At 53.4% G+C, this 27583-nt stretch overlaps 10 protein-coding genes and 1 non-coding gene across 11 annotated transcripts; 5 read left to right on the top strand and 6 right to left on the bottom strand.

Moving 5' to 3' along the window:
- Positions 1 to 1514: 1514 nt before the first annotated feature.
- Positions 1515 to 2723, top strand: J4E92_003862 (uncharacterized protein; the record flags this gene model as incomplete). Its single annotated transcript, XM_051495255.1, has 2 exons — positions 1515 to 1740; positions 1792 to 2723. 2 exons carry the CDS (start codon positions 1515 to 1517, stop codon positions 2721 to 2723), a joined length of 1158 nt encoding a protein of 385 aa, XP_051354274.1.
- A 2694-nt stretch (positions 2724 to 5417) lies between these two features.
- Positions 5418 to 7334, top strand: J4E92_003861 (uncharacterized protein; the record flags this gene model as incomplete). The annotated part of the gene is made up of 1 exon (XM_051495254.1): positions 5418 to 7334. The coding sequence occupies one exon, from the start codon at positions 5418 to 5420 to the stop codon at positions 7332 to 7334; it is 1917 nt and encodes a 638-aa protein (XP_051354273.1).
- Positions 7335 to 10211: 2877 nt separating this feature from the next.
- On the bottom strand, positions 10212 to 11744 carry J4E92_003860 (uncharacterized protein; the record flags this gene model as incomplete). Its single annotated transcript, XM_051495253.1, has 2 exons — positions 10212 to 11263; positions 11312 to 11744. 2 exons carry the CDS (start codon positions 11742 to 11744, stop codon positions 10212 to 10214), a joined length of 1485 nt encoding a protein of 494 aa, XP_051354272.1.
- A 1133-nt stretch (positions 11745 to 12877) lies between these two features.
- Positions 12878 to 13576, top strand: J4E92_003859 (uncharacterized protein; the record flags this gene model as incomplete). The annotated part of the gene is made up of 1 exon (XM_051495252.1): positions 12878 to 13576. The coding sequence occupies one exon, from the start codon at positions 12878 to 12880 to the stop codon at positions 13574 to 13576; it is 699 nt and encodes a 232-aa protein (XP_051354271.1).
- A 256-nt stretch (positions 13577 to 13832) lies between these two features.
- On the bottom strand, positions 13833 to 13917 carry J4E92_003858. Its single transcript has one exon. It is a non-coding gene; the product is annotated as a tRNA-Asn (tRNA).
- A 237-nt stretch (positions 13918 to 14154) lies between these two features.
- J4E92_003857 (uncharacterized protein) lies at positions 14155 to 15361 on the bottom strand (the record flags this gene model as incomplete). Its single annotated transcript, XM_051495251.1, has 2 exons — positions 14155 to 15232; positions 15309 to 15361. The coding sequence occupies 2 exons, from the start codon at positions 15359 to 15361 to the stop codon at positions 14155 to 14157; spliced, it is 1131 nt and encodes a 376-aa protein (XP_051354270.1).
- A 221-nt stretch (positions 15362 to 15582) lies between these two features.
- Positions 15583 to 16090, top strand: J4E92_003856 (uncharacterized protein; the record flags this gene model as incomplete). Its single annotated transcript, XM_051495250.1, has 2 exons — positions 15583 to 15778; positions 15915 to 16090. The coding sequence occupies 2 exons, from the start codon at positions 15583 to 15585 to the stop codon at positions 16088 to 16090; spliced, it is 372 nt and encodes a 123-aa protein (XP_051354269.1).
- A 160-nt stretch (positions 16091 to 16250) lies between these two features.
- COG6 (Golgi transport complex subunit 6) lies at positions 16251 to 18383 on the bottom strand (the record flags this gene model as incomplete). The annotated part of the gene is made up of 2 exons (XM_051495249.1): positions 16251 to 18041; positions 18090 to 18383. The coding sequence occupies 2 exons, from the start codon at positions 18381 to 18383 to the stop codon at positions 16251 to 16253; spliced, it is 2085 nt and encodes a 694-aa protein (XP_051354268.1).
- A 329-nt stretch (positions 18384 to 18712) lies between these two features.
- Positions 18713 to 21472, top strand: ATG9 (autophagy protein atg9; the record flags this gene model as incomplete). Its single annotated transcript, XM_051495248.1, has 2 exons — positions 18713 to 19515; positions 19564 to 21472. 2 exons carry the CDS (start codon positions 18713 to 18715, stop codon positions 21470 to 21472), a joined length of 2712 nt encoding a protein of 903 aa, XP_051354267.1.
- Positions 21473 to 23651: 2179 nt separating this feature from the next.
- On the bottom strand, positions 23652 to 24513 carry RPL30 (60S ribosomal protein L30; the record flags this gene model as incomplete). Its single annotated transcript, XM_051495247.1, has 5 exons — positions 23652 to 23689; positions 23742 to 23805; positions 24016 to 24065; positions 24115 to 24326; positions 24509 to 24513. The coding sequence occupies 5 exons, from the start codon at positions 24511 to 24513 to the stop codon at positions 23652 to 23654; spliced, it is 369 nt and encodes a 122-aa protein (XP_051354266.1).
- Positions 24514 to 24854: 341 nt separating this feature from the next.
- On the bottom strand, positions 24855 to 27523 carry MCM2 (MCM DNA helicase complex subunit; the record flags this gene model as incomplete). Its single annotated transcript, XM_051495246.1, has 3 exons — positions 24855 to 25097; positions 25145 to 27372; positions 27421 to 27523. 3 exons carry the CDS (start codon positions 27521 to 27523, stop codon positions 24855 to 24857), a joined length of 2574 nt encoding a protein of 857 aa, XP_051354265.1.
- Positions 27524 to 27583: the final 60 nt, after the last annotated feature.

Below are 27583 nucleotides of genomic sequence, written 5' to 3'. Positions count from 1 at the left end.
CCAAGAGATGGAGCGGTTTAATGTGGGTACGCGCTGACCGGCAATGACAGGGCGAAATTTGGTATGTCGAGCAGGAACACTCCCAGGAGTTGATATCCTTCTTCCGAATATACCGCCTCAGACTTACGATGATGGAGCCACAGTGATTCGGAAGCGCTGTGAGATTCAAGCTGTGGCTGCACCCTGGGGTAGATCATGTTGCCTGGGGTTTGGGTCATCTGAGACGCACGACGTTGCGAGAATGTAAGACGTCCGGATACTATCAGAGATGTCTCATAACAAAACAGACGGGAGATTGCCCATGACGCAATGAAAACATAGCCAGGCTACCCTAACATCCAAGGCATATGGGTGTGGCGCTGTTCTACACACGTGGGTTGTCGGTCGCTCGTCGGAAACACGAAATCCCGAACATCGCACGCATAGCATTCGTGATAGATTTCGGGCTTCAGCTGGGCGATCTCGGTTAATATCGACTCTCTTCATGAAGGATCGTAGTTCTGATACACACGGTGTGCGTCTTGGCATTGTATACGTCTGGATCATTGGGGACAGCGGGTAGGTCGAACCCGAAAGTTATCCGTACAGCGCCCTCGTGCTCTGTTCCGTCAAAGGAATATACGGTAGTGTCATGGCTCTTGTGTACGGAGATCCTCTCCCTGTCCGTCCTTCTGGTCGTCTGATTGTGGTTCAGATGGGAGGAGCCGATTCGAAGGTGTCGCGGGGCGAAAGTGGGAGCTAGAATCCGTACGTGAATGCTCTATCAGGACAGCTGCATGTAGCTCCTGTTCGAACGTGATTCAGCTAATTCGCGTCCATCTCAGTACCTTCGCGCTCCTTCCCTCGATGCGCGCGTTCTGAAGGCAAGCGAGGGCGCGACGTCGCGCTGAAGCAAGTCTTGAGACGCAAAAATACACTCTTGACTTACGCGCGATAACTTCACACACATATACCGTGATCTCCAGGCAGCGACGTTGTTGATGGGGTGGATGAAGCAAACCGCGTTCCGAAGATTCGCCAACGTCTCATCCAGGCTTCCCGAACCTCTTAGCGCGGATCCACCCAACGGCCTTCCGCGCCTCACCAGGTTAGCAAGCCATCGCCACGATCGCGAGGCTGCACGGCAACCACTTCGGAAGGGTCTTCACCTTCTATCCAGGGGTAGCCATCATGCAGTCCCGTCTCGATGCACGGGCAGGTATGGCGGCTCCCGCTACGGAGGCTTGACACCTGTCAGGCAGCGAGCGCTTGAAGCGAAGAACTGCATAGCATGACTGGTAGGACTTAGGCTGTATATAAGGCACAATGCCTTGCGCTGCATGGAAGAGCATCATCAGCATCCATCTCAGCAAGTCTTTCATTCATCGTCCTTCGAGTCGTTCATTCTATTACCTTCTTTTCATCGTTCCTGGAGAATCGATAGGCCGGTCCACTTTCGCTATATACCCTACTTAGACCCTATTCTTGTTTATTTCTTACGATTACGACCGAAAGGAACGATATCGATATTCACCATGAAGAACTCTCTCATTGCTCTTACCCTCATCGGTGCCGCGGCTGCCCGCCCGGCTGCCCTCAAGACCAAGCGTGAGGTTCCCCAGGAACACGCTCACCGCAACGTCATCATTGCCGTCAACGATTTGTTGTTCCAGAACAACCCAGACGACATTCAGGATGGTGTCTTTGCCCTCCTTGGAGCGGCTGCTGCGGCTGACGGTGCCGGAGACATCGCTGACGCTGGTAAGTCATTTGAGACCCATAACACATCTTCAATAAGCTAATCATCTGCAGACTGCCTCCAGCAAGCCGTAGCTGACCAGGCTTTCACCAACGCCAAGGAGGCCGGTGATGTCGAGGGCATGACCATGGCTCTCATCTACCGTGCTCTGGAACGCAACACAGGCTCTGTCGGCCTGGCTTCCGTTCCCTGCGAGTCCATCCAGGCTGTCAACCCTGAGATTGCTGCGCTTCAGCAGCACCAGGATCCTGCCAGCGACGGAGCTGCAGAGCTCAACAAGGGAATTGCTGAAGAGCTTGCTCGCCAGATTGCCGCTGTCGGTGGAGACCCATTGATGGCCAACGAGGCTTCAACTTTCGCCCCTGGCGAGATCGGCGACCCAACCGGTGCCGGCAACACTTGCGACGACGAGAACGATGATGCGGGATGCATCAACACCCAGAACCTTCGTGTCGATGACCTCACTGAAGATGAGATCGCCGCTGCGGTCGCTGGTGTCAGTGGAGCTGCCGCTGGCAACAGCACTGCCGCCGCTGGTAACGCTACCGACAACGCTGCTGCCAACGTCGGTAACGCCAACAACAATGCCAATGCGGGCAACAACAACGCCGCTGCTGGTAACGCTGCCGCTGGCAACAACGCTGCCTCTGGTAACGACGCCTCTGCCGGTAACAACGCCGCTGCCGGTGACGCTGCTTCCGGCGCGGGTGCCGCCTCATTCGGCGGCTGCGACCCTACCATCACCTTTGGTCTCCCCTCCGACGGCCGCCAGGAGGAGGCCTTCGAGCCCACTGATCTCGCCACTTTCAACCACGGCTCAGCTCAGAAGATCGACATCATCTCCCAGTTCATCTGCTCCCAGATGTCCAACAAGTGCGATGTAGACGCCGCGGCTGTCAGCACCTGCGACGATGCTGCGGCTGCTGCTTCAGGCCTCACAGGTCAGGCCGCTGCCGATGCTTTCAACTCTGGTCTTGGTTTGTAGATGCGGGATATACTAGATGATTAGACTGTGGAGGAGCAATGTAACACTAGATGATGGGATAGCTTAGATTTCTACTACAGGGGATTTTCTTGTGTGTTTTGGTACAATTGAAAGATTACCATGCATTTTATCATGTCGTTCCTTTGAATTTGCTCCCTTTGATTTAGACATATGCGTGGAAAAGAATAAAGTCAAGCATTATAGTCATAACGAAGCCCTGATACCGATTGGTGTCGAGACTATACCAGGCGCGCATATCAGTAATCTAGGGTATCACTGTGACACGAACATACTCGACATTGGGGGGAGGAAAAATTACATTCCCATCGCGTTTCTTTAGTATACATCTGGGAACCCCTCTCGTTTGTATCAGAGCGGTAACCTGGAAACAGACTCGCTTGTACGTTTCGATACTATGCGCTTCATATCATTGCTAGCAATCAATGAGTCTTGTTTCGCAGCCCGGGGATCATACTGTCTTGATCTAAAACCGATCTTGGTATCTTCTCAAAAGTAATTTAGTCTACGAGTAGCTCGAGTAGTGCGTACTATATCCGTGAGCACCAGGTATACTATAAATGCGCATCGGCAGCAGAGCGGATAGGTGTGGTGCGCGCGTCGCGAAGTATGTCCTCATTACCCGATGAGCTAATACATGTTCGATGATCGCCTGATCTGCTAGAAGCGAGCGTGGGCTTCAAAGCTACTCACGAGGACGTGAAGCCCCCGCACTATGGTCTATTGAAGGTGTTTAACGCCCATAGTACAGCCACTGGTATTCCTAGAACGGGCTGCATTATAGGCCTCGTGCTGTGTTGAGCGGCTCGAATCCACTCTAAGACCCTCATGGTGCTCGGCAGTGTTAAAGCCAGCGAAAGTCAACCAATGAAAAATCGAAGCCGAAGACGGCTGGTCGACTGGACTTCCAAATCGAGCGAAACACGTGCATTTCGGAACAGCCAGATATTGGTGGGTGTGATGAGCTGCCGATCCAGACCCTTTTCGCAGCCAAGCGCGGGAAGCACAACGTTTCGGCACTCCAAGTCCTGGAGGACGGGCTGGGGCGCAAAAAAGGGTCGCGCTTGTTAACGTCTATACAGATGTGTATGCGAACAGGGGAGAAATTCGAATGGATGGAAGTCAGGTTCTCACTCGAATCGCTCTAGCCAGACGAACGGAGCTGATGGCTGAAGCATTGGCTACAGTACGTAGTACAGCGAGGTAGTAATGACTCGTGCTGTTGTTGTGTTGTAGAGCAATGGCCAAGGCTCCACTGTGGAGAAGAGGGTTGGAGTCGTAGCGAATTGGGGTCTCCAGTGTGCCCTTAGCCGTGTGCGTAGTGCACAGGTGGCAGGAATCTGCTCGCCGTCACTAATTCATGTCGACGAAGCGGCAGAAGAAGTGGATGAGAGGGAGCGGGGAGGGAAAAGCAAAAGTCAACGGGGAGAGACCGTTATGCATGCCGCGAAGCCGCTTGCCAGCTTGCAGCATGTTGGCAGCGGGCGACTGGATGAAAAAGTCGTGACAGGTGTTCGTGCTTGCAGAAAAACAAGGTCTCTATGCAGGGGCCGTCGAAAGAGAGCGCCACGATCAAGGTATGATTGCACGGGCCATGATGCATCGAAAGCGGTTAGACCGAGAGAGCGAGCGCGTCGAGACGCGTCAGTTTCGCAATCGACGGTCTGCGGCGACAGCTTCACGTGTTGCGTGGGAGTACCAGACTCAGAATGCGACGCAAAAAGACGCAGAGCATCGCATGATGCCTCATGCGAGCAAATTGCGCAAATTGTTGGATGCGGAGTGTTTGATTTTGTATGGGGCTCGGGGCACTTGGTGGGTTTGCAGAGGTTCTATCGACGATCTTGGCCTAAGCCCGTCCGCTGTCTCGCACTAGCCGGGCAGCAACCGTCAGCCGACTTTTGCGAACCTCACCGCACATCACCTTCACCATCACGACTTTCACGATAATCCCGAGCCGACTCTCGCTCGTCGCACTCCCGTGCGCTCCACGCGACTTCCTGACGACCGTTTCCTTACGTCTTTTACGAATCTTGTCTTTCGCTTGCGCTTTCCTTGGACGCGGACTAAGGCGCCCAATTCGCTTCCGCCCACGCTCCCGCTCCTCCCATCGCGACCCACGACTCCCATATCTCGCCAACACCCGCCATCGCCACCCTTCACGATAATTCACGCGTCCTGCGACGCATCTTTGGACCTTTGCGCATCGTCTTCGACTATTGCTAATCGCGCATCCGCCCGTTGACAGCTGTTTGTCGCGACGTGAAGCTACGCGCCATCGTCGCCGATAAGAGCACTCGCGCATTCTTCGTGTCGACAGAGCTTCTGCGACACTAAAATCGTCCGTTGCCATTACTTCCGATAGTGCGCGACATCTTGCGACAGTACGCCCGCTTTATCAAGGCGCAGCCGTCCTGCTTGCACGTGTAACCAGCCTGCAGCCGCACAGTCGCGTTCGCAGAGTACCAAGCACCTGCCTGCTGGGTCCCGAGACCTATCACCACCGCCCTGCATAATCAAGCCACATCGACAGCAACCGGAACACCCTCAGACCGGATGCATTGATCGTTTGTCGTGTTTTAACTGCCGTTCCTCCTTGCAGTGTCTTTGAAGTCGACCTGTTGTTGTTGTCAAAGACAATCGTATCCTGAAACACGACATCGGAACGTTAGCAACATGGACGCCGAACGCCCCAACCTATCTACTACCCTACCCAGGAACTTCATGTTCCATTACCGTGACGGCCCGGCTCCACAGACTCCCGAGCCAGAGCCGCAACCCGAGCAGATGCAACCGCCGCCGCCGCCCCGACAGGTGCTCAAGGTGCGTCGCCGCCGTGCCACCCTCGTCATGAACAACGACGACATGGACGCCGTCATGGACCAGCGACCCATTCCCACAATTGAGGCTCCCGAAGTCATGTCGGAAACCTCCAACCTGCTACCACCCTACTCACTACCTCAAAACGACGCATTCTTGTCTCCAGGGTTCAGCTTCCCTCGTATGCTTTCCCCACCCAAGACTCCCGCTGCCCAAGTGCGAACAATCAGCCACTACGAGGGAACTCAGGACTGGTCCGACGTCCCACATGTCAGCCAGAGTGAAACCTCTAGCAGACCCACCTCATCGTCAGGCTTCTCAGACTCATCCGTCTCGTCCTGCGATAGCATTGGCTCCTTCATGTCCAGAGGCGGCAGCTGCACGAGCCCCGAAGATGAATCATCAGACCCTTTCGCGTTCTACCCACCCACAAACAAAGCCCAACGACCAAGCTCACCTTCGATGGGTACCCAACAATCTCGCTCTGCAACAAAGCTGAAGTTGCGAGCCACCTTCAGCGAGGAGATGGATCACCACTTGTGGATGACTTACATGAAGTACCTTCAAGACCCTACGGTGACACCCTTCAAAGCCCTTCCGAGCACTACACCACCGAATGGAGTCTGCCATCGTGTGGCGAGGATGGCTCGCAAGACATGGAAGGGCCCGAAGTCTTCTCGCGCTGGTGCCCTCAATGCGACCCCACAACACGGCTTCCTTGCCGGTACACCGGGTACCATGAGGCCGATCAGGAGCGGTAGTAACACACCTGTAGCTAGGCCAACCAGGTCCACCATGCGCTACCCCAGTGAGAAGCAATGTCGGAAGCGCTTACGAGACTTGGCTAAACAGAAGCCATCGCTCTCTGCACACTATCAGCGTATGCTTCGTCGGTCGCCCTCGCCGCTGCAATCGTCTCCTCCACCTGAGCCCGAGCCACAACCGCGTCAACAACAACTACAGCAGCAGCCGCTGTCTTCGCCATTCTCTCAAGGCTCCACGTCCTTTTCCACAAGGGACATGAACTTGTCGCTGGCTACAAGCACTGCTGCGTCGATGCAGTTGGGCAACCCACTGTCGCAACTTGCCAACGACATCACACCACGACCGGCACCGCGAACTTGGTCGAGCGCGCGTTCTTCTGCTCACCAGAAGTCACAATCGCTTCATATCGGTCTCGGACTAGGCAACCTGCTAGGCTCACCATTCCGTGCCAGGAACGAGTCAAGCAACAACAACACGAACCAGAGCAATGCCCGAACATGGCATGCGCCGTCGTCTGCTGGTCACACCCCACGTCTGGGCTCACCTTTCCAACTGCATGCGCCGCGACCCAAGTCAAGAGTCTTCAAGCGTCGGGCGCTCCCATCCCACAACAGCTTCGAAGATAGGGCGCGAAACCGTGGAGACAGCTTCGTCAACGAGATCTTCGGAGCCCCAGCTGAATCGAGTCATCGTCGAGTAAGGAGCCGTGGCTTCAGCTTGGGTGATATGATGGAAGGCGCCCGACGACTGCCTTTGATCAACGACCCGTTAGGGTTGAACCCTTTCGCACAAAGCGGTTCTGCTATGCCTAGCCCGGCACCAACATCCCCTGCCGTGCCAATGGAAGCCCAGAACAAAGGCACCGTCCGCCTGGGTTCGCCATTCGTTGGTCGATCGAGCAATACTTTCCCTCGAGCGAATGTATCTCATAGCTTCGAGCCTCCAGCTTCGTTCGAGGAGCGTTTTGCCGGAACACCTAGCGACTCAGCATACATGTACCGATCTTAGAGCTCGACGGTCTTGTCTTCCGCTTCATCATTGCACTTGAGCATGACTGCATCATCGGCGTTACGACCGACGGCCTCAACCGCCGTCATTGCATATACTTGCCATTTGGCCCACGGGCTTACTTACTCCTGCTTCCATGAAAAGCATTTCCTTTGTTTGTCTATACCAACTTCCATCTTCTTCACCGACAGCCTTTCGCCGTCCATGGTATACCTCCGGCGGGGTCGGCAGACCTTCGCACCTTGGCTTCCTGTCTATGTTCTGGGCCTTTACTTCTTGGACATGGCATGTGGCTACATGTGTCTTCGAACAACTTCAGTAATTCGAGTGTGGGAGGGCGGGGCCAAGTGTAGTTCAGTCTGACACACGTTACCACCGGAAGGGTGTCCAGACAACTACCCCAGTCTTCCCAGCTCTTTTGTGTATTCCGGCACTTTTGCTTGTCTGCAACGTCCTCTCTTTTTCAGCCCTCCAAACGGTGTGGCTTCTTGTTTCCTTGTGTTCATGTCTTCTTCTTCTATCACGACGGACATGATGAACGTTACGAAGTGTGTGTGGGATATCGGCGTCCCTTGGTATGGAGTCTTCACGAATCTCAACGACTGTATCGAAGCGTGAACGACTGATACCCAATCTCTTGTCTTTCGGCGGCATCGGCTTCGATATGGATTTTGTCCGGAGGGTTGGATCGGCTGGACGGGTGATACTGGCTGGGACGACTGTTCGAACGAGAGCCTGTACACTTTGATAGATCAGCTGGTCCTTTCTGAAGGGATGAGATGCGTCGAGCAGATGAGCTAGTAATGAATGAAATGGATGATCCAAAATGACCAAATACAAAGAGTGTGAAGAAGAGACTGAGCGTTCCACATAAGCCCCTCCTCGTGCACTGATCTCCGCACCGCCGTGCCGTAAGTAGTTCCGTAACATGAGCACAGGCGTCATCATGTCTGGTCTGTGCCGATTGCCCATGATCCATGGTAGGCACCTAGCCCTAAGCCACGACGCGATGGATCCCCCCTGCTGGTGCTCTTTGACGAAATGCAACAATTGTTTCAATACCCGACATAGAACAAGAAGCCAATAAGTCCTGCACATGCTCTGTGTAAACGAAGCCTGACCGGCGAAGACGACCTTGCTTACGATGTTCCGGCGAGAAAAAATAAAACATGCAGCAAGTGGATGCACCAGCCCACATCACCAACCCCGAAGTTGAAGTTTCGCGGCCGCACGCGTCGATTAGCCCAGGCATTACGCCGAGGCCTAACGTTTTCCTCGCAGCCGTCACTGTCCGGCCAGTCAAAGCGCGCGAGCATAAGCCGTAGTATCCACTTGGGCTTATTGTGTGGAGAGGCGTGATGGAATTGTGTCGCACGTCGCGTGCCAAGTCTAGCCAGCCGTGCCCGGTTGTCTGGTGCGACGCGTGCGAGGTAGATCATGTGCTACCGCGAACGCGTGAGACGTGTCAAAAGACGTGTCGACTGCGTAATTGTTGGACCGGATGCGGTAAAGACGCGGTTTGGCATGCAGAGGGGCACCCTGAGAAGCATGACAAGCGCGCGTTGGTGATTCATCTAGTGCAGCGGCTGAGTTGCTTCTGGCTGTTTGGGATAAGCCCTTTGGCCATTGTGTTGGATTGGATTGGGTGCGGATGCTCATGCGTGTGCCGGTGAGTATGTATAGTAAGACGCAGGTTTTACTATACTGAACGCGTATATAGAAAGCGGCCTCGCTTGCAGTTGTGCTGAGTGAGCCTGTCTAACTATGATCGTCGGGTCGCGCCCATGTTTATTCCCCTCGCCGGTCAGCCCAACCAAAGAAACTCCCCGTTGGCTGTTCCAGCCTTTCATGCTTCATTCGCGGCCTCGCGACACCATAACACGATACTGACGACACGCGTTGAAAGACATGAGCCGTGGTAGGTTTCACGTTGAGGGGGCGGGGTGTGTGTGGAGACGGCGCACGGGGAAGGTTCGACGGCTGATAATGGGCTGAGGTGTATTGTCGTCATTTTCAATATTTCCACGGCAACCCAGGCACGCCTAAAGCGACGGACCGCGGACGCAATATCGAAGACTCAGCTAGATCTTACGATCTTTGCGGATAGCTATCTATTCGCGCTTCGTCAGGCACACGCTTCCGTCACTCTGTACGTTTGCGGTCGTCCGAGGTCATCCGGCTCGCCTTCGGTTCCGGTTCCGCTGTCTCGAACCTGGGGAAGCTTTCATTGATAAGGAAAGTTCCTTTTGCAGTCGTATCGGCTGACGGTACGATTCCTCATTTGCCTAGGGGATCAGCGTTCAAGCTTCATCTGGGTCCACCTCACTAGACCCTTTATGACCCTTCATCTACGCGGAATCATCCAAAGTTCTCGCGTCGGACGGACAACCGTATCATGTTCCATCTATACTTCGCCTCACATCAGCGCCATGAACTATGAGAGGGACAGCTACCAGGTGTCTCATTGCTCCCGACATGCCCATGCTGGATCCTGCCGAATACACATGGATTGGGCAAAGAGTTCAAAAGGAACGTCCTGTGAATATCTCCCGCACCACCCATCCTAGCAATTGCGCAGTCAACCGAATCCACCACTTATGGAGCCGAATACAAGCACGCGTACTTGTATGGCTCTCCGAAAGAAAGAATATTGTTGTCGCCAGCCATCGATCACTTCATCACATTCGCTCCGATCTTCGATGAGGTTTATCTTTTCTTGTATTATTCTAAGTCTATGTGATCGAACCGAGGTAGCGCCAAACGAAAGAGACAATTAGACAGTACAGTAACGTATCGCAAACTCCTAGCCATGGGGTATAGCAAACAACGATCTAGGTGACAACAAAAGAAACGATCCATGATTTCGTCGTCCTCCTTCTATGGCGACACATCGCTGCCGTTCCTCAGGTGCATCTTGTTCATGTCGCCATTCTGCTGGGGCATCTGCGCCAGCCAGCTAGGTGGTGCCATACCAGTCTGGTCATGGATAGTGCTGAGCAGAGGAGGCAGGCTCTGGAAGAGGTTGCGAATAGGTGCTGAAGGGTCCGCCATACCCTCGCCTCCCTGGCTACCCGTGTTCCAGACGTTGATCTTCGGCTGAAGGCCCTTGATAGCAGCGCCGTTCGCGTTCGCAAGCTTCTCGTATGTTCCGTTGGTGATCATGAGGTATTGCATGAGACCCTGGGGACCGCCGAGAACGTTCGCCATATCGCCGTATGCCTTGGCCATCGCGGAGAGACCCTCAGCTTCGCGCTGCTGGGTGATAAGGTGGGCTTGAGCTGCGCGTTCCTGAGCGAAGTACTCGGCTTCAGCACGGCGCTTGGTAGCCTCGAAGTCAGCTTCAGCAGCACGAAGGCTGCGGAAAGCATCAGCTTCGGCCTCGGCCTGTTGGCTGTACTTGTGTCCATCGGCGGACTTCTCCTGGGTGTACAGCTCCGCGTCGGCCTGCTGCTGCGCACTCTCCTTCTCAATCTTCGCCTGCACGACCTTGGTAGCACGAAGACGTTCAAGCTCCATGAGTGCCCTCTTCTTCTCAACCTCCATCTGGAGCTCGGCATCGCGTCGTTCAGCCTCACGCTTGGCGTTGATGCGAGCTACATTGAGGTCACGACCGATCTCAATCTCCTTATCGGTGAACTTAGCATCTGCTGTAGCCTTCTCGGCTTTACGCTCGGTCTCGAGGACGGCGGTTTGGGCGTGGATCTTGGCGACTTCCTGCTTGGTTTTTCCTTGCTTCTCTGCTTCTCCAACCTCACCTTGCATACGAGCGTGAGCAACATCGACCTTAGCTTGGTTTAGTGCGCCCTCGTGTGCCTTGCGAGAGAGAAAGGCGAAGTACTCCGAGCCAGGAGTGTCTTGTAGCTCCTTCACATTGGCATTGTAGATGCAAAGACCAAACTGGTCAAGCTCAGATTGAACTTGCTGGATAACTATCGAATGTCAGTACATGTTTCGCATGCAATCCTGTTCAGACGTACCTTTGTCCTTGAAAATCTTTCGCTCACGGAACAGCTCTTCCATAGTCATGGTCGAGACAATACTTCGGGTCTCACCCTCAATAATACCCTTAACAATCTCTTGAACATGGTTGCGACCCTCAGCAACCGAGACGACTCCCTTGGCCGCCGTTTGGGTAGGGCTTCCGTCGCTCTCGCCAGTGAGTAGTACGGCGTATTTCTCAAGTGCTTCGGGGCTATCCGCGGGACCGATTGTGAATACGGCTGGTAGGGCAAACTTAAGCTTCTCAATAGTCATAGCCTGGAGGGCCATGGAGAAGTCAAAAGGTGTGATGGAGATCTTGGAAACCTTCTGTAGAGGGTATACGAAGGCCTTCTTCTTGATCAAGACCTTCTCAATTCCTACACCCGTGATGACGAGGTAGGAATTGGGCTCGGCTACGTGGTACCACATGTTGACGGTTGAGGTATAGGAGAGGTTGAAAGTACAATTTACAATCTCGAGATTGATGTAGGCGTCTGGGTCCGGTATGCCGTGTTACTTGAAGACGTCCAAGTTGTATGTACTCGGAAATGCGTGGGTTTATGGGTGATTATATGTAAAGAGTGGTAATGTGCTCAAGGAGGTATCAACCAAAGTTGGGGCGCTTCAAAGGATAATGCGCAGTATGAGGCTGAGCTAACGGCGACCATGGTTACTCTTATATGCATCACGACATCTTCTAAGATGTTTCGTTCATCCGCATTTCCGGCAACGAGTGACCTTCTCGGTGAGCATCTTTGTGATGGTGTTGGTGGAGACCGCAGCATACAGTGCACGGTCCATATCACTAGTCTGAGTACGGAGTAGTGCGGCGCAGCCTGGAGTGTGCCTTGCGCCTCACAGCCACCCCATGTGCCTTGGGCCTGAAGAAACGCTTTATCTCGCAAGAGTATGGTTCTCGCGCGGTGAGCAGAATAGGCAGCTTTACGAAGTGCGCAGCCGCCGCTCAACTATGTTTTAAAGCCCTCAAAGAGAAGGGCCGGTAAGGCGATCTCCAGGCCACCAGAAATCTGCGCAAGCTGTCTGCCCGCCGCGTCGCATAGCCTCCACCTCTACATACTCACTTTTTGAAGTTCCTACACATCTTACCACCCTCGAGAGTCGAAACCCAATGCCAAGGTTCTCGGCCCGGACACCTCGTGATTGAGTATCTACACGCTTACGATTCGCTTACCCACGCCAGGCAATACATCATTGCGCCCTTATTCCCATGGCTCGTACGATCACGAGACTGATGTGTATGCGATTTGGGACTAGTCAAAGCTGCGCCATATGAGCACGGAGTCACAGGCTTCTAGAAACTGTAACTACTCCGGTATGCGCCTGCCGTGATCCGTTCGATATCCGTGAAGACCGTTTCAGTTGTTGCCACCGCAACAAAGGGTAGTCGTAGAAGTTCGGTAACGAGAGCAAGTATCCGACCATAGTCCACGATATCCTGCAGCAACGCCCGGAATCGCCATACCGACACATCCATAATTTCACTCTAGACATACCAACACATTGAACAACCACATCTCTCAAGTTTAGTCAACACCACAACAATGTCACGAAACGAGAAACAAGCATCTCCACCACCCTACTCAGAGTACATCACCCCGACCTCCTCACGCGGCACCACCATCCTCAACCAACTAAGCACAACCCGCACGCACCACATCCAATCCGTAATCGAAAGACACATCATCCCCCTCATCGAAGAACGCGTCACATACGGCATCGCCCAAACAACCATCGCCATGCTCCCCTCCGACATCCCCCTACCCGCAGTCGAAGAGAAATCAGAATTCAGCTTCGACACAGCCGACACCAAGCCCGTAGAAGTAGTTGGCTTCTCCTCCGAAGACGAACCGAAAGTCGTGCGGTTGGAGGGCCAGATGAACCGCACAGAGTTTTGGAGACCACAGGTTGTGATTGTGGAGTTGGAGCGTCTGTTGAGTGAAAACTTGAATGCGAATCCGGTTTTGAGAAGTCCGAGGGGGGAGGGGAGAGGTGTGGAGAGTGCTGTGCAGAGGCAGGGGATGAGAGGGCTTTTGAGTAGGGTTATGCCGTCGTTGGGTCCTGAGATGCGCTCGCCGGGTGGGAATCCAGAGGTTGGCGTGAAGCAGCAGTTGGATCAAGGAGGCATGGTTGTAGTGAAGGCTAGGTTGGAGGAGATATGCTTGAGGACGGTGAGCGAGTTTGGCTTGTATGATACCATGTCGAAGCAGTGTGTTATTGTACGCGTGGATGCGCGGTGTTAATCTCGCTTGGTTACGTGCAATTAAGACTGCATAGCTCGTTGAGGGGAGGTTGACTATCTTGTCGGAGGTGATTGTTGAAAGTGTAATAGACATTGAATGGGTACATGTTGTACCGCAGTGTAGTCGAGCTACACTCTCTTATGCCGGGGATCGTACATTTTTCTCAGCCAGACAACGAAGACTTGCAAAAAGAGTCAAGATGCCACAGCAGATGATAGGAAGCAGCGAAGTAGCTAGATGAGCAAAAAAACTAATCCTCCTCCGGGAAGGCTCGAACTTCCAACCTCCTGATAGCCACAGATGTAACAGTCAGACGCGCTAGCCAATTGCGCCACAGAGGATTATGTTGAGCGGATAGCGCTGAAGGCGCTCCGGTTATGAGTTGAGAAATTGGAGCTTTCATCAATTATATACTCCGATTCAGCTTTCGACAAACGCGGCGTGCAGATAAGTTGCGGTCGAATGTGTCGGCGTTGTGCGGGTGATGATGTGGGGTAAACCTCTGTGACCCCACCAAACCTCGTGTAGTCTGTCTCATCGTTATGATCTTCGATTCATCCACTTTCTACGTGCTGTTGCTACGCCGCCTCCTCTGCATCGCCCTTCAACACTACGATGCCATAAGGATCGCGATCAACTTCACTGACAGCAATCTCGAAGTCATCATCTTCCAATGCCTCTTGCAGCGCTTCGTTGTCCTTCTCCTCCTCCCTAATCTTACCCCACTCTTCTTGCACCGCCTCTTCCAATTGCCAAAGCAAAACTTCTGCTAGGAAGCCGCGCTCAGAATTGCTATGGAATAAACTGATGACAGCTCTTCCGTTCTCAATCGCTGCAAGGGCCGAATGATGGTCCATCTCGCCTGTGAACAATAGATCCACGTCTAGACCGTTCAGCAGACCTGAGCCTGAGCCTGCGCAGATGCCTACGCTACGTATCTCTATGTCTGCGATTGCCTTCTCTTGGGGTATCGCGATTGGGAAGCCTTTAGGGTTGTTGAGTCCCTTGCCTATACGATCGAGGAGTGTTGGGAGCGGTTGTGGGTGATCGAATTTCACGATGCGGCCCATGCCAGCTCCGGGGTGTGATGCTAGTGCTGGCGATTGAGGTTTGATAGTTTCGCGTTTATGGGGGGCGGTGAGCGGGATTTTGGCGGGCGTAGGCTGCTTGCCAAAGTGCAGTAGGGGCTGGCTAGGGTGGTGTTGCAGCATGAATGTCGGGCGCTTCTTCTTTTCGATGAAGGGGTCCTCATCATCTTCCTTTGTATTACTTGCAGACTCCGATTGTGCATCTGCTTCTGAGATGTTGTAAATTGTCTTCGTGCCTGTTACGATGTCCGCAAGCCAATCTCCAAGTCCTCCCGGAGCTGCGTCGAGCGCGGTATGTGGGCAGTACACACTGATGCCATGGCTAGCAAGGCGTAGTAACGATTGTTGCTGCGTGTCGGCGAGAGTCAACGATTTCAAGCCTCGGAATATGATGGGGTGGTATGCGATGACGATTGAGGAGTTGAGCGCAATCGCTTCGTCCGCGACGGCTTTGGTAAGGTCGATGGTAAGGAGGGCGGTGTTGGACTGGCGACGCGACGGATCGAACGGCGCCTCAAGCAGCAGCCCGGTGTTATCCCAGGAGTTGTCGGCAAGCTCCTTCGGATACCTTCACGATTGTCAGTACCTGAAAACACATAGCGCGGTGCATCGAGCAGAGTCCGACGCATTCGCAAGGAACTTACAGCTTCTGCATCGCCCTCACCACCGCTCTCGAAAAAGGCGCCGAAGTAGTCATAGCGAATCGTCGTGCCGTCGATATGAACATGCAGCTCTTGGGTTCACAATGCAGAGTAAAATCCACGCGTGCAGCAATGCCGATCCAACGCGCCTGCCACCCCTGCAATGATGCGTCATAGCCCCTCCCCTCCCAAAGTCCCGGTCTTTCCCCATTCGGCAACCGCATCTTATCAGATCCGAAGATAGGAACGCCAAAGGTCAATATCACATCATCGCCTTATGGATCCGCGACACAAACTTTACAAAACTCTTGACAATCTTGCCATCGCACCAGACAACAGAACCAGTATGAGTGCAAGGACGGAAGAGGAAGCGGCGAACGTGCAGGCTACTTCTGGCGTTACCATGGACGGACTGGAGAGGAAGTTGAAGGAGGGTTTGGGCGCAACTTATGTCGAGATTGAAGACTTGAGCGGTACGTAATATTTTGTTATTTCTCGCAGAACAGTGGTTCCAGATGGAGAGTGATCGTCTCACGAGCGCGTTCTTGGGCTGGAAAAGCGCTAGGTTCGGAACTGGAGTCACGAGCATGAATTAATGTCGCATTTTAGGTGGATGCGGGCAAATGTACGAGGCTATCATCGTATCACCACAGTTCGCCAAGAAGACTACTCTAGCACGACACCGGCTAGTTAACTCGACATTGAAAGAGGAGATTGCCGCGATACATGCATGGACGCCTAAATGTCATACACCAGAAGAGTGGGAGAAGAAGAAGCCGCAGTAAAGAGTGGTCACACCAACGTGTGGTAGCAAATAGGATGCTTAAGAGGTTATGACTTTGAGTCTACGCATCACGAGTCACGACTGATGGATACGATGCGTAAAGGAGGTGGTTTTTGGTGGCAACATCTACAGGCTTGTACATACTCGCCACATCAGGCCCTTTAGCTGAGCAGCACCCGTATCTCACCACTGGTACGGGGAAACATATCCCTCAAACCGGGTTCCTGGTCCTCGTCTTCCTTGTCTTCGTCGTATGTCAGATCATCAGCAGCCATCATCTTGGCCTCCACAATCTCAAAGTCCTCACAGAACTTGCCGGCTGCTTCTTCCGTGATGTCCTGTATCATCTTTCTGTTGCGCAGCCGCTTGATGTTTTCCGATGCATCAATGATAGCAGACGGCAAGAACTCGTCGAGTTGCTGACTGGCTGCCACGAGTGCGTCCGGCCTGAACGCATCCAAATCAGGAATGGCCTTGAGACTCTCTGGCGAGTCGGTAATCCCTTCAAGCGCATTGATGAGGGTGATGAGACCAGATTCATGGACCAAGTACTGGTGTTGGTAGTCTGTCAATTTGGCAACATGCTCATCGATTGTATCGTCGATGTCGCTGACCCGCTCGCTAGCGAATGTATACTGAGAGAGGACCTCTTTAGCCGCAAAGAGGCAGTTGATGGCGAAGATGGCGCTATCAGGCAGTTTCATTCCTTTTTGCAGGTTCTCGCAACCATTCAAGAATGGATCCAGAGATTCCGCAAGTACAGTCTGGAATCCTTGCCCGTTGTCATCCGTTGCGGCAAATGAAGTATCGTAGCTTTTCGCAAGTACTCGAAGCATTTGGAGTGCATCCTCCAGGAATTCGGGGGCGGACAGATCGACTGGCGCAACAGCGAGGTCGCTCTGGACATTGGCGACGTAATCTCTCATATTAGCACGGAACTGTCGCATCGCAGAAGCCTCTAGTGTATCAAACACATCCAAGACATCGGAATCTGCTCCAAGTAGCTTGGCAAAGGTTCCTTTATAGAAACCAATCAAGTTTGCGATCTTGTAAGCAAGGGTTGCATCGTCGTGACTCTGGACAACCTGTTCGGTCCGCTGCCTCAAAAGACGCGCCACACCCGCGAGATCGCGGCTGACGAGCTGATTTAGGGCTTTCCGTCCGTCGAAGACTTCTGCATCCTCATCGCCTCTCAGCCACGGCTCACTTTCAAGACCTGCTTGGATAGAACGTTTGATCTCATCGCCGTCTGAGATGAACAGGTTCTCGAGCGCCTCCCTCTCGGATACTGTCGTGGAGTGTGCCCACGCGAGCATATCTCCAACATAGCGGAGTGGGTCGTGGGCATGAAACTCGATCGGTTTGGTGGCTATGTGCTCTTCTGATGTCGATCCGGTCAACGCAGCGTGGAATGAATCAGATAAAATGGCTTCTCGTGCCTCGGCAAACGAGTCTAGGCAGCTTTGGAACAAAGTTGGACGTTCAGCCAGCACGCGCAGAGACCGGCGCACAGAAGCACTGATCTGTGGGTTCTCTAGATCCAGTGTCTTGAACTCGCGTTGGATCCACCGATACAGTTTTTGGAAGGCTGAATTGAGTTGCTTGGAGCTCTGCTCCAGCACTTCCAGGCCCAACCGCTGGTCCTCGGTCCCGAGCAGGACTTGACAATCGTGATGTATCTTCTTTACGCGGGTCAAGACCTGGAAAAACTCCTCATTGACAGGCTCAGCAGTGGAGGTCAGGATAGTGGCGTCTTCTTCTGATATGAGGAAGTGAGTGGTGAAGGCGTTCAGAATCTGCTGCTTAGATTCGACCTGCTTCCTCTGGGTTATGAGGCTTGTGGCTTCCTCCAGGACGGGTCCAGTTTCTCTGTTGGCAGCTTCAATATGACCGCGCATATCCGCGCAGTACGTATTCAGGCTACTGATAGCAGTCCCGATACGTTTCAGTTGCTAGTGGAGATTAGTCCGATGTTCTTGATACTTGGTGTTCTATCATACTTCCGCAACCTGGCCAAAGTCCTTGATAATCTCGCCATTGCACTCGATGACATCCTTCTGCACATCTAAACGTAACTGCCGTCGTGTTTCGGCGGTGTTCTGCACGCCACGCGCATCCAGAGTTTCCAAGGCATCGCGGATTTCCAAGTCGGCGTATGATGCAGAGAGCACGCTGGTGATCCTGCTCGAGAGGGCATTTGTGCCTCGCGATGCAGGCGCTACCGACGGAGAGGACGGAGAAGTACCATTCTGAGAAGCGGGAGTTGCTCGCTCCTGGAAGTAGCTCACCGACATGACTGGATGGGTGTTGTGACTTGGGCCCCGAAAGGTGTCGTGTCGGGCAGACGAGCGGCAAGTGCAGCCGAGCCTTATCGATATCGGTCGCGTCACCTGCATGCATGCCATGTGCTTCAGCGATAACCGCGACCATCACTCATCCTACCCTCTATCACGCTGGAATGGTCACTGACTAGGATTACGTCAGTGCTCATGGAGGCTCGTCTTGACTTTTGGGATCACGCCTTCGGTCCTCTGACCACTCTTGCAGCCTCCAAACGCCCTCAACCCAGCGCAGCACGGCCACGCGCCCCGCCGTTGCCTGAGCACACCACCACTGTCCGACCATGATGGCGTCTAACCTACTTTCTAAGCTTCTTCCCTCTGCATCGGACGAAACATACGAACGCGAACCTCTTGCTGCCCGCGACCGCCGCAGCTCCACCTCGACCGACGAGCGACACGAGATGGACATCGACGAGGAGAACTTTGAGGCTCGCTTTGAGGAGCAAGACCTCGCACATCTGCTCGAAGAGGCATCCTCAAGTCAGATGACGACCGAGAGCCGCGCTGTCTCCCCGGAGGCCAAACGCAACGCACCACCCGGCATCAATACAGCGAGTCGCATGCCGGCTTGGAGGCAGCCCGCGCCATCCCGCACTGTGCCCTTGGATGACGATGACGACGTCCCACAGTCGTTACTTCTCGAAGGAGGACATGAGCCGGGGCCAAGTTCGACTCAGCGCGGCGAAGGCCTCCCTATGCCAGTACCTGGCCCAGCCACACGACAAACACGGGCGCAGTGGGATGCTACACGGAACCAACAGCGGCTGCACGACGAGGACGGAAACGGCGCACCTTCGCGGCCGTGGGGACATACCAGTAGACCTGGGCATTTTGCCGCCGACCGCAAGGAGAAGGCCTTGTGGCTGTGGGTGAATCAGATGGACCTGGACAACTATATGACCGAGGTGTACGATTACTTTGTCGGCTGCGGCATATACTCCATCCTCCTAGCCCGGGTTTTGACGCTCGCTCGGAGCGCTTTCGTAGTCGGCTTCATGACGTTCCTTGGCTTCTGCATCGACTATTCCAAGCTGCCAAAGAGCAACAAGCTGGAGCAGGTCTTGGTGCCAAAGTGTGCAGCCAAGTCAGTAAATGCGTATGACGGAATCACTTCCCAGCTGACATGATATAGGATCCATGGAATTTGGATATTCGGCCTCTGGGTCTTCATCATCTATTGGCTCTACACGTTCTACAACCTCTTTACCGATATACCCCGGCTCCGAGCCACGCACGACTTCTACCACTACTTGCTCGATATCCCCGACCGCGACATACAAACCATACAGTGGCAGCAGGTGGTGACGCGCATCATGGCTCTGCGAGACTTGAACTTAACCACCGCCTCGAACCTGTCTCCGCAGACGCGCAAGTTACTCGATTCGAAGAGCAGGCAGCGACTAGATGCTATCGACATCGCGGGTCGCCTGATGCGTCGTGACAACTATCTGATCGCCCTCTTCAACAAGGAGATATTGGATGTCACCGTTCCGCTTCCCTTCCTTGGCAATCGATACATCTTCTCGGAGACCACGAGATGGCACGTCAATCTCGCCATCATGGACTTCGTCTTCAGTGGACCGAACGGCCAGTTCAACCCTGACTTCCTAAAGGAGCGCAACCGCCGAGAGCTCGTAAAGAGGCTGAAAACTCGCTTCTTCTGGACTGGCATCATTAGTATCCTCTGCGCACCTTTCGCTGTGGTGTTCGTGCTTGCTTCGTACATGTTCAAATACTTCACCGAATACCACAAGGACCCAGGCCAACTCAGTAACCGCGACTTCACTACTTTCGCTCAGTGGAAGTTCCGTGAGTTCAACGAGTTGCCTCACTACTTCGCCCGCCGCCGTAACATGGCTTATCCGTACGCAAACCTCTACCTTGCCCAGTTCCCTAAAGACAAGACCGAGCAGGTCTCATCATTTGTCGCATTTATTGCTGGCGCCTTCGCATTCGTCCTTGTGGTGTTCACTCTTATGGATTCGGAGCTCTTCCTCAACTTTGAAATCACACCGGGCAAAACAGCTATCTTCTGGATCGGTATTCTTAGTACGATTTACCGTGTCGCACGTGGAAGCAGCCCTCAAGACGACCAGGTCGCAGATCCATCCTACTACCTCCAACATGTCATCTACCACACGCGCTATGAGCCCGAGTCGTGGCGTGATAGGCTACACACCGACGAAGTTCGCGCCGAGTTCGCTCAACTGTACCAGCCCAAGATTGTCATCTTCGCCGAAGAAATACTCAGCATGATCATCACACCTTTCCTGCTCATGTTCAGGCTACCAGCCTGCAGTGAGCGTATCGTCGACTTCTTCCGCGAGTTCTCGATTGTAGTCGATGGCCTAGGCGTGACATGCTCGTACTCCATGTTCCCCTCTACAAAGACCACTCGCAACGCCAACAACATCCCGGCAAACGGAGCTGCTGCCCCGAGAGAAGATCCTGACCTCCGGGAAGACTACTTCATGGCCAAGGACAACAAGATGATGGCATCCTACTACGGCTTCCTGGACACATACCAGAACCCGGGACGTGGCTACAACGGTCGTCTCCAAGGCAGAAGCCAGTTCCACCCTCCGCCACAGTTCCCCAATACCTTCGGTTCCATGTCGCAGACTGCTCAGCCCGTTGAAATGGGTGCCAGAGGAACGAGCAGAGGCCCGACTGGCCGCCAGAATCTCCAGCAGAGGACACCAAGACATAGAACGGGTGCTAGGGACGAACCCATGAACTCTGTTCTTCTGGATCCTCACCACCAGCCTTCTTCTGCGTCTATACTGCGCGGCTCGCCACGTCAGGCATCCAACAATAGGTATCGGACGCCTTTGTCAGCTGTGGCGGATGCACCTGGCCCGTCGAACACGCGTATCGAGGAAGAGAGTACGCTTGGTGATTCGTGGCGAACGAGTCGACTTGCACAAGATGACGATGACGAGGAGGAAGCACCGGGCAACAATCGCGGTGGTGTACTGCAGCTCTTGCAGCAGTTTTCTCGTGCGCAGGCTGAAGGCCGAGGCGCTGGTGTTGGTGTTTGAACTACACGTTCATATTGCATTTGCCTTTGGTTATATGGGAATAGGCAGGCGTTCTTGATTGGAGTGTCTGGGTTGGGAACTTATACCACTTTTAGCATCGGACCATTACTAGTAGAGATCAATAGCAATCATTCGAGCAACACACAAACATCATGCTTCACCGTGACTTCTCGGACGACGACCACCATAAACCGCTCATCAGGAACATCTTGTCCAAGGAGTGACGTATGCAATCAACAGTTAGACAACCACAATAAACAAACACAATCATCGGGGCACAGCGTTGTTGTATCATTTGTCATTGTCCGGCTGTGTCTGGTCGTTCTCTACAGTTACACGCCGCAGATGTTCACCCTCCAGCCTTCATCCTGACTGATGAAGAAAGCAAATCACGCCGTAACCGAATTCCCATTGGACCCATGATGTCATGCACACAACTCATCCCTCAATCCAAAACCTAAGCAGAGGACTCGAAAGCCTCAGGGAAGCGACGGATGTTGTTGGCGAGGTTGCCCTTGTTGCGGAGGAACTGGACGTAGGCACCGTCGATCTTGACCTTGCCCTCTTGGCGAAGGTCAATGTACTCCTGGCGCTTGAGAGGAGTGAAACCCCAGTTCTTGGAGACAATGATCTTCTGGCGACCGGGGAACTAACAACTAATTAGCACACATCATCTCTGACGTCATTTCCAAACATACCTTGTACTGGCAACGCCTGAGAGCCTCAAGGGCGACGGCGCGGTTAGAGTCCCTTGTCCGGACGGACATGAGAATCTGGCCAATGTTGACACGAGCGACAAGACCGTTGGGCTTGCCGAAAGCGCCACGCATACCCGTCTGCAATCTATCGGCACCAGCGCACGACAACATCTTGTTGATACGGACGACGTGGTAGGGGTGGACGCGGACACGGAGATGGAAGGATTCCTTTCCACCGTTCTTGACGAAGTACTTGTTGGCGCAAATACGGGCGGCCTCGAGCGCCTCAGAGGACAGCTGCTCGTACTCGTTGGAGACCAAGTGGATGCAGAGAGGGAAGTCGTCTACATTGGCCTTCTTGCGACCAAGGTCGAAGATGCGGATCTTGGCATCGGGAACACCACGGTTGAACCTGCTCTTGGGGTACTACGGCCCAGTCAGCCTGTTATCCTCCTCTCGCGATATCTCCATCGTGACGTACGGGCTTGTTCTTGCAGTAGCGGTAGCAACGGGCGGGACGGCGAGCCATTGTGACGGTTGTTCCTGCTTTGAAATCAATGAGCGGGTGTCCAGGAGTCGCGGAGAAGGAGGGCGAGCGCAAACTGATGCAGCTGTCAGTAAGACGTCTTCCAGCGGGGAGAAATGCGACAGCCGTACGTACCTTACCCTGTATTTATGGTGTTAGTAGGAGGTGAGTGTCAGAGGCGTCGAGGGAAGTCGTCGCCGGATTGCTAAGCGAATATTTGCCCACACGAACGCTACGACCTGAGTAAGCTAGCGCCCCATCCGATTTCAAAGCACCCGCCACGCCACTTCCCGGGACAGCGAAAGTGCAACTCTGGGGATGCGCGCAGCGACGTGATTAAGGCATTCGTGCTTTATGATAGCATCCTATATTATAACTCGTAGTTGTATCTTTACATCCACACAACTTGATATTCTGTGCACCCTCATGGCGTCTGTCTGTGTGCATTACAAATCAGAAATACCGAGCGACTTCGCATAGCCGATACAAAGAAGCATGTTTCAGCAAGTTATCCCCAACACGAAACCCAAAAGCATCCAAACCATAGTCTAGCAGTAAGTCAAGGAGCTAAGACCTCTTGCGTGCTTTCGATGCATTGCATAAAGATGCTCGTCTACGTAATCTAGAATGAGCACTGGAAGTCTGTCCAGAGAAAATACGTTGTGATCTTTCGTATAGCATCAATGCAGACCTCGTCGTGTACCCTCAAGACGTGGTATATTCAGAGATGCGCACCCAGGACTGGCGCATGATAATCCTGCGACAGTTTGGTCTGTAAGCACTAGTGTAACACAAGGACGTGCAAGTATGAATGAATGAGTCACGTCACAGGTGCAAATGTGGACCGTCAGGATGGCTCATGAAATCTTGCATTCATTGGATATCATCGAGGACATAGCTTTCGCCATGCCTAGGTATCATGTCTAACTGCGCCCCTTCGATTTGTCATAACACTCTAGTTCTCGGTGTTCTGGGACAGGATGTCGGAGTCACCTGTCAATCTGTTAGCGGATATCATAGTGCAACCAGAAAGGGATATACATACCGGCATCGAGGATGGACATGACGGAGCAGCGGAAGAGCTTACCGCAAGCAGTGCCCAACTCAATCTAGACTGATATTAGCTGATTGCTCTCCGAAGCCATGTTCAGACCTCTTCTCAGAGCCAGCCCTCGAAGTATACCCAGCGCGCAGGAGCTCGTTATCGTCGCGTTCTTGTGTATATTCCACCACAGCTAGGAACTGGAGAGTAACGAGTCTCGTAGCGCTCAGGGTATCTTGTCGTTAGGCAATGAGAGTGGACGGGGTGCGGTACGTACGTTGTTGCCGGAGAAGTGGTGGACGGAGGTCTTGGACAACATGGCGTAGTCTATCACGAATTAGCGATTGCGCATGGAACCCAGAGAGGATATACTTACACTCGAGCTCAGACTTCCTCAGAGGAGGGGTGTTTCCGGCAATAATGACGAGCTTGGCCTTTCCGGTGCGCAGGCTCTTGAGGGTAGACTTGTAGCCGAGGGTGACCTTACCGGACTTCATCACAAGCGCCAGGCGCGAGTTGATGGAGTCGGCGGTTCTCTTGTTCTTCTTGGGGGCCATCGTTGCTCGTAGGAAGTCGAATGTGGTATTCCTAAAGGGTTGTTGAGCTCCGGTCGTGTGGGTTGTCGAAAGAGAATTGGGGTGGTAGCGCAACGCAAAATGCTTTGTGCGCCAAGAGTTGTTCAACGCTAGTGACTCAGCCGCCCCATAATGCCAGCACTGAACACCCCATCTTCATAACTTGTGCAAGAGTCAAAGTTGATCGTGTGTTACTTCATGTTTTGAGTGAGTGGTAATGACGATAGCGCCAAACCTCGCATCGGATTGTACGCGTATCTTCAGCTGCTCTGCTGGCTTTACCGAGCATCTCATCTGTAGCACTGGGTATGTGAAGTTGTTATAAAGCATTGTTTAGATATCCTATCTAGTTTATAATCTTTACTGTCAACTCCTAGCACCCAGTACATGTAGACAGATGTCTGTAGACAAATAACGCTTTCCAACATGGTATCATTGCATCTTCAGGCGCCGTTAATCAAGACACATGCCACTAACTCCTCTCATTCGCATCTCTATCAGGCCTTCGTCATAGTGCATGTTCAGCATTTTGTAACTTTGCTCATGCTGCTGCTCTTTGCGCCCGCCCTCCTCGGGTTGGCGCACTAACAGCGCCGGGCCTGTTCAAAGTATACTTGGCGAAAGCCCTTGCCAACGCCTTCTTTGCGCTGACCTTCTGTGATCCAACAAAGGAGTCAACTGCAACCGCAATGGCGCGATCAATGTCTACCGACGCCACGTAGTCGGAGAGACGCATCTTACAGAAAGACTCTGCGATACGTAGGATAGCTTCGAGATGGCGAACCTGTAGTTGTGAGTGAATAATTTACTGACGCAATGGTGTGAACTTACGGTGATAGGATAGGCTCCAGTTGCCATAGACTCTCTGCGCATGTCTGCGAATAGACGGGCAATCTTATCTTGCTCAATCTGGTAAAGCTTGGGTCTGCACTTCTCCCTCGCGTAAAGAATGTACTTCCTCAACAGATCTTGTGGAATCTCACCCTCCTTGATTGGTGCGTCACCGTCGACTTCCATTTGGTCGTCGCCGTTCTGTGTCGCCTTTGCCTTGTCAGAATATCCGTATGCTGAGTTGACAAGTGGGTGAGCACGGCCGTGAGAGTTCACAACGAATTTGGCCAGACGTTCATCTTCTGCTGGGTCAACAGTGTCGCGTACGACACACAGAATGTCAAATCGAGACAGGATAGGCTCGGTGAGCTCTACGTTCTGCGAGAAAGGAATTGTTGAGTTGTATCGACCACCAATGGGGTTAGCAGCTGCTACGATGGAACAGCGAGCTTGAAGGGTTGTGACGATACCAGCCTTGGAGATGGAGATAGTCTGTTGCTCCATGGCCTCGTGAATGGATGTTCTGTCCTGGTCATTCATCTTATCGAACTCGTCGATCAAACAGGTACCCTTATCGGCAAGCACAAGCGCACCACCCTCAAGCGTCCACTCGCTAGTCATGGGATCACGACGGACGGAAGCAGTAAGACCAACCGCGGAAGCACCCTGACCAGTGGCGAAGACAGCACGATGGGCGGTCTTTTCGACATACTTCAGAATCTGGGACTTGGCAGTACCGGGATCTCCAAGCAACAAGACGTTGATGTCACCACGGATCGAGTGACGACCAGGAGCTTCTTTGCTGACACCGCCAAACAGAGAGAGTGCCACAGCAGTCTTGATGTCAGTGTGTCCGTAGATGCTTGGGGCAATCGAGTTGATGACTTTATCCACAATGCGAGGGTCCTTGGACAGTCGTCGAATCTCCTTCTCATCGTCTTCGGTCAACCGGAAGCCAGCCAGCTGGTCGTGAGACTTGACAACGTAGTTGGCCTCCAAGATAGTTGCAAAGACTGGGAAACCGTTCTTGTTGTTCAAAGCCGCATCGTAGTTGTTACGGTAGATGCCGGTGACTTCAATCTCCTCACCAGGCTTTGCCGAATCGATCAAGTCCCAAAGAAGGATGACCTCCCGATGACGGGGCAAACGTCCTGCCGGTACAGTGCCTGGAGACTCTTGCAGAGTGAGCTTTTGGTAGTTTCGGTACACTGTCCGCTCGGAGTTCACCGTGAAAGGACCGCGTGATTGGCAGTTCTGGCAAAAAGAGATCTTGACCTCAACGTTTGAATCTTGGTGGAAGGGACCCAGAGTGACGCCGCACTTGGTACAGTCAAACTTGACGTATTTGAGTTGAGGGAAGACTCCGCTTCGGCGGGTGACGACTCCACTGACACGAACCAGACTGTTGAGATGCGATTGACGGAGCTGGCGGAGTGTATATTGAACAGGTACGTCGGTGATACGGACGTGGATCTCGGAGTGGATACGCTCGTAGTCTGGGTAGTGGAGGAGAGCGACTTCCATGGCCACCTGGTCGAAGATCTTCAACATCTCGGTGGGCGTGTTGGCCAGCCAGTATGCCAAGGTAGCCTTTTGCTCGGCAAGGTGGTCGAATGAGACTTCCAAGGACTCAGCGTTGACCTCTCCCAAGGTTCGGATGCGGGCTCCGTATACTGAGTGACCGTGCTCGTCGGTGTATTCTGTCAGGAAAGACTTGAACTCGCGCGCGATGGTTCTGGCGACCTGGGGTTGAGCCACCCAATCTGTCAGGGTGTTGGCCTTGACATCGGTGAGTGCCTCCAGCGTCAATTCCTCGTTCATGATATCGTTGTCCATGTCCATGTCGTCTTCTTCGTCATATCGATTTCTCCGAACACGACGACGCCCCATCAGACCTGCCAGGCCATCCGCCTCGTCTTCATCTGGCAGGAAAGCAGCGGGCATGCGGCGTCTTGCCTCTCTGTCCCGGGCATTGAGTCGCGCATCAAGCTCTCGCCTTTGTGCAAGACTGAGCTCTTCATAGTCGCCTTCGTCGTCAATACCCTGGCCTTCGTAGGCATCGTTCTCGCGGGCTCCGTAGTCGTTCTCGAAGTCGTCGGCGAACAAATCAATTCCTTCCGCCTCTTCTGCGTCTTCGTCGAGATCGTCTACGTCGCGAATGATGTCGTCATCGTCGAGCATGTCTGCATCGTCGTCTTGTGGGAGCATAGGTGGTGACGAGGCCATGGCTGTACTTGATTAGCCATTGTTGTGTCGCATGTTTTTGTCGCACTCACGGCTGGACGGCGGATGCGCCGCTGAGGAGGGGAGATCGTCATCGTCCCTTGCGCGTTTGTTGCTCCTGCTGCTAGGGCCTACGCCACGGTTTGCGGACGACATGTTGGAGCGAAGGGGTGGTGGTGGTGAACTAGTGTTCGTCAATATCTTGTTGTTGTGGTA

This window comes from Alternaria infectoria (assembly GCF_024043175.1).
Source record: "Alternaria infectoria strain BMP 0036 chromosome Unknown scaffold_5, whole genome shotgun sequence".
NCBI lineage: Eukaryota > Fungi > Ascomycota > Dothideomycetes > Pleosporales > Pleosporaceae > Alternaria > Alternaria infectoria.
This window is presented reverse-complemented; position numbering and strand designations above follow the sequence as displayed.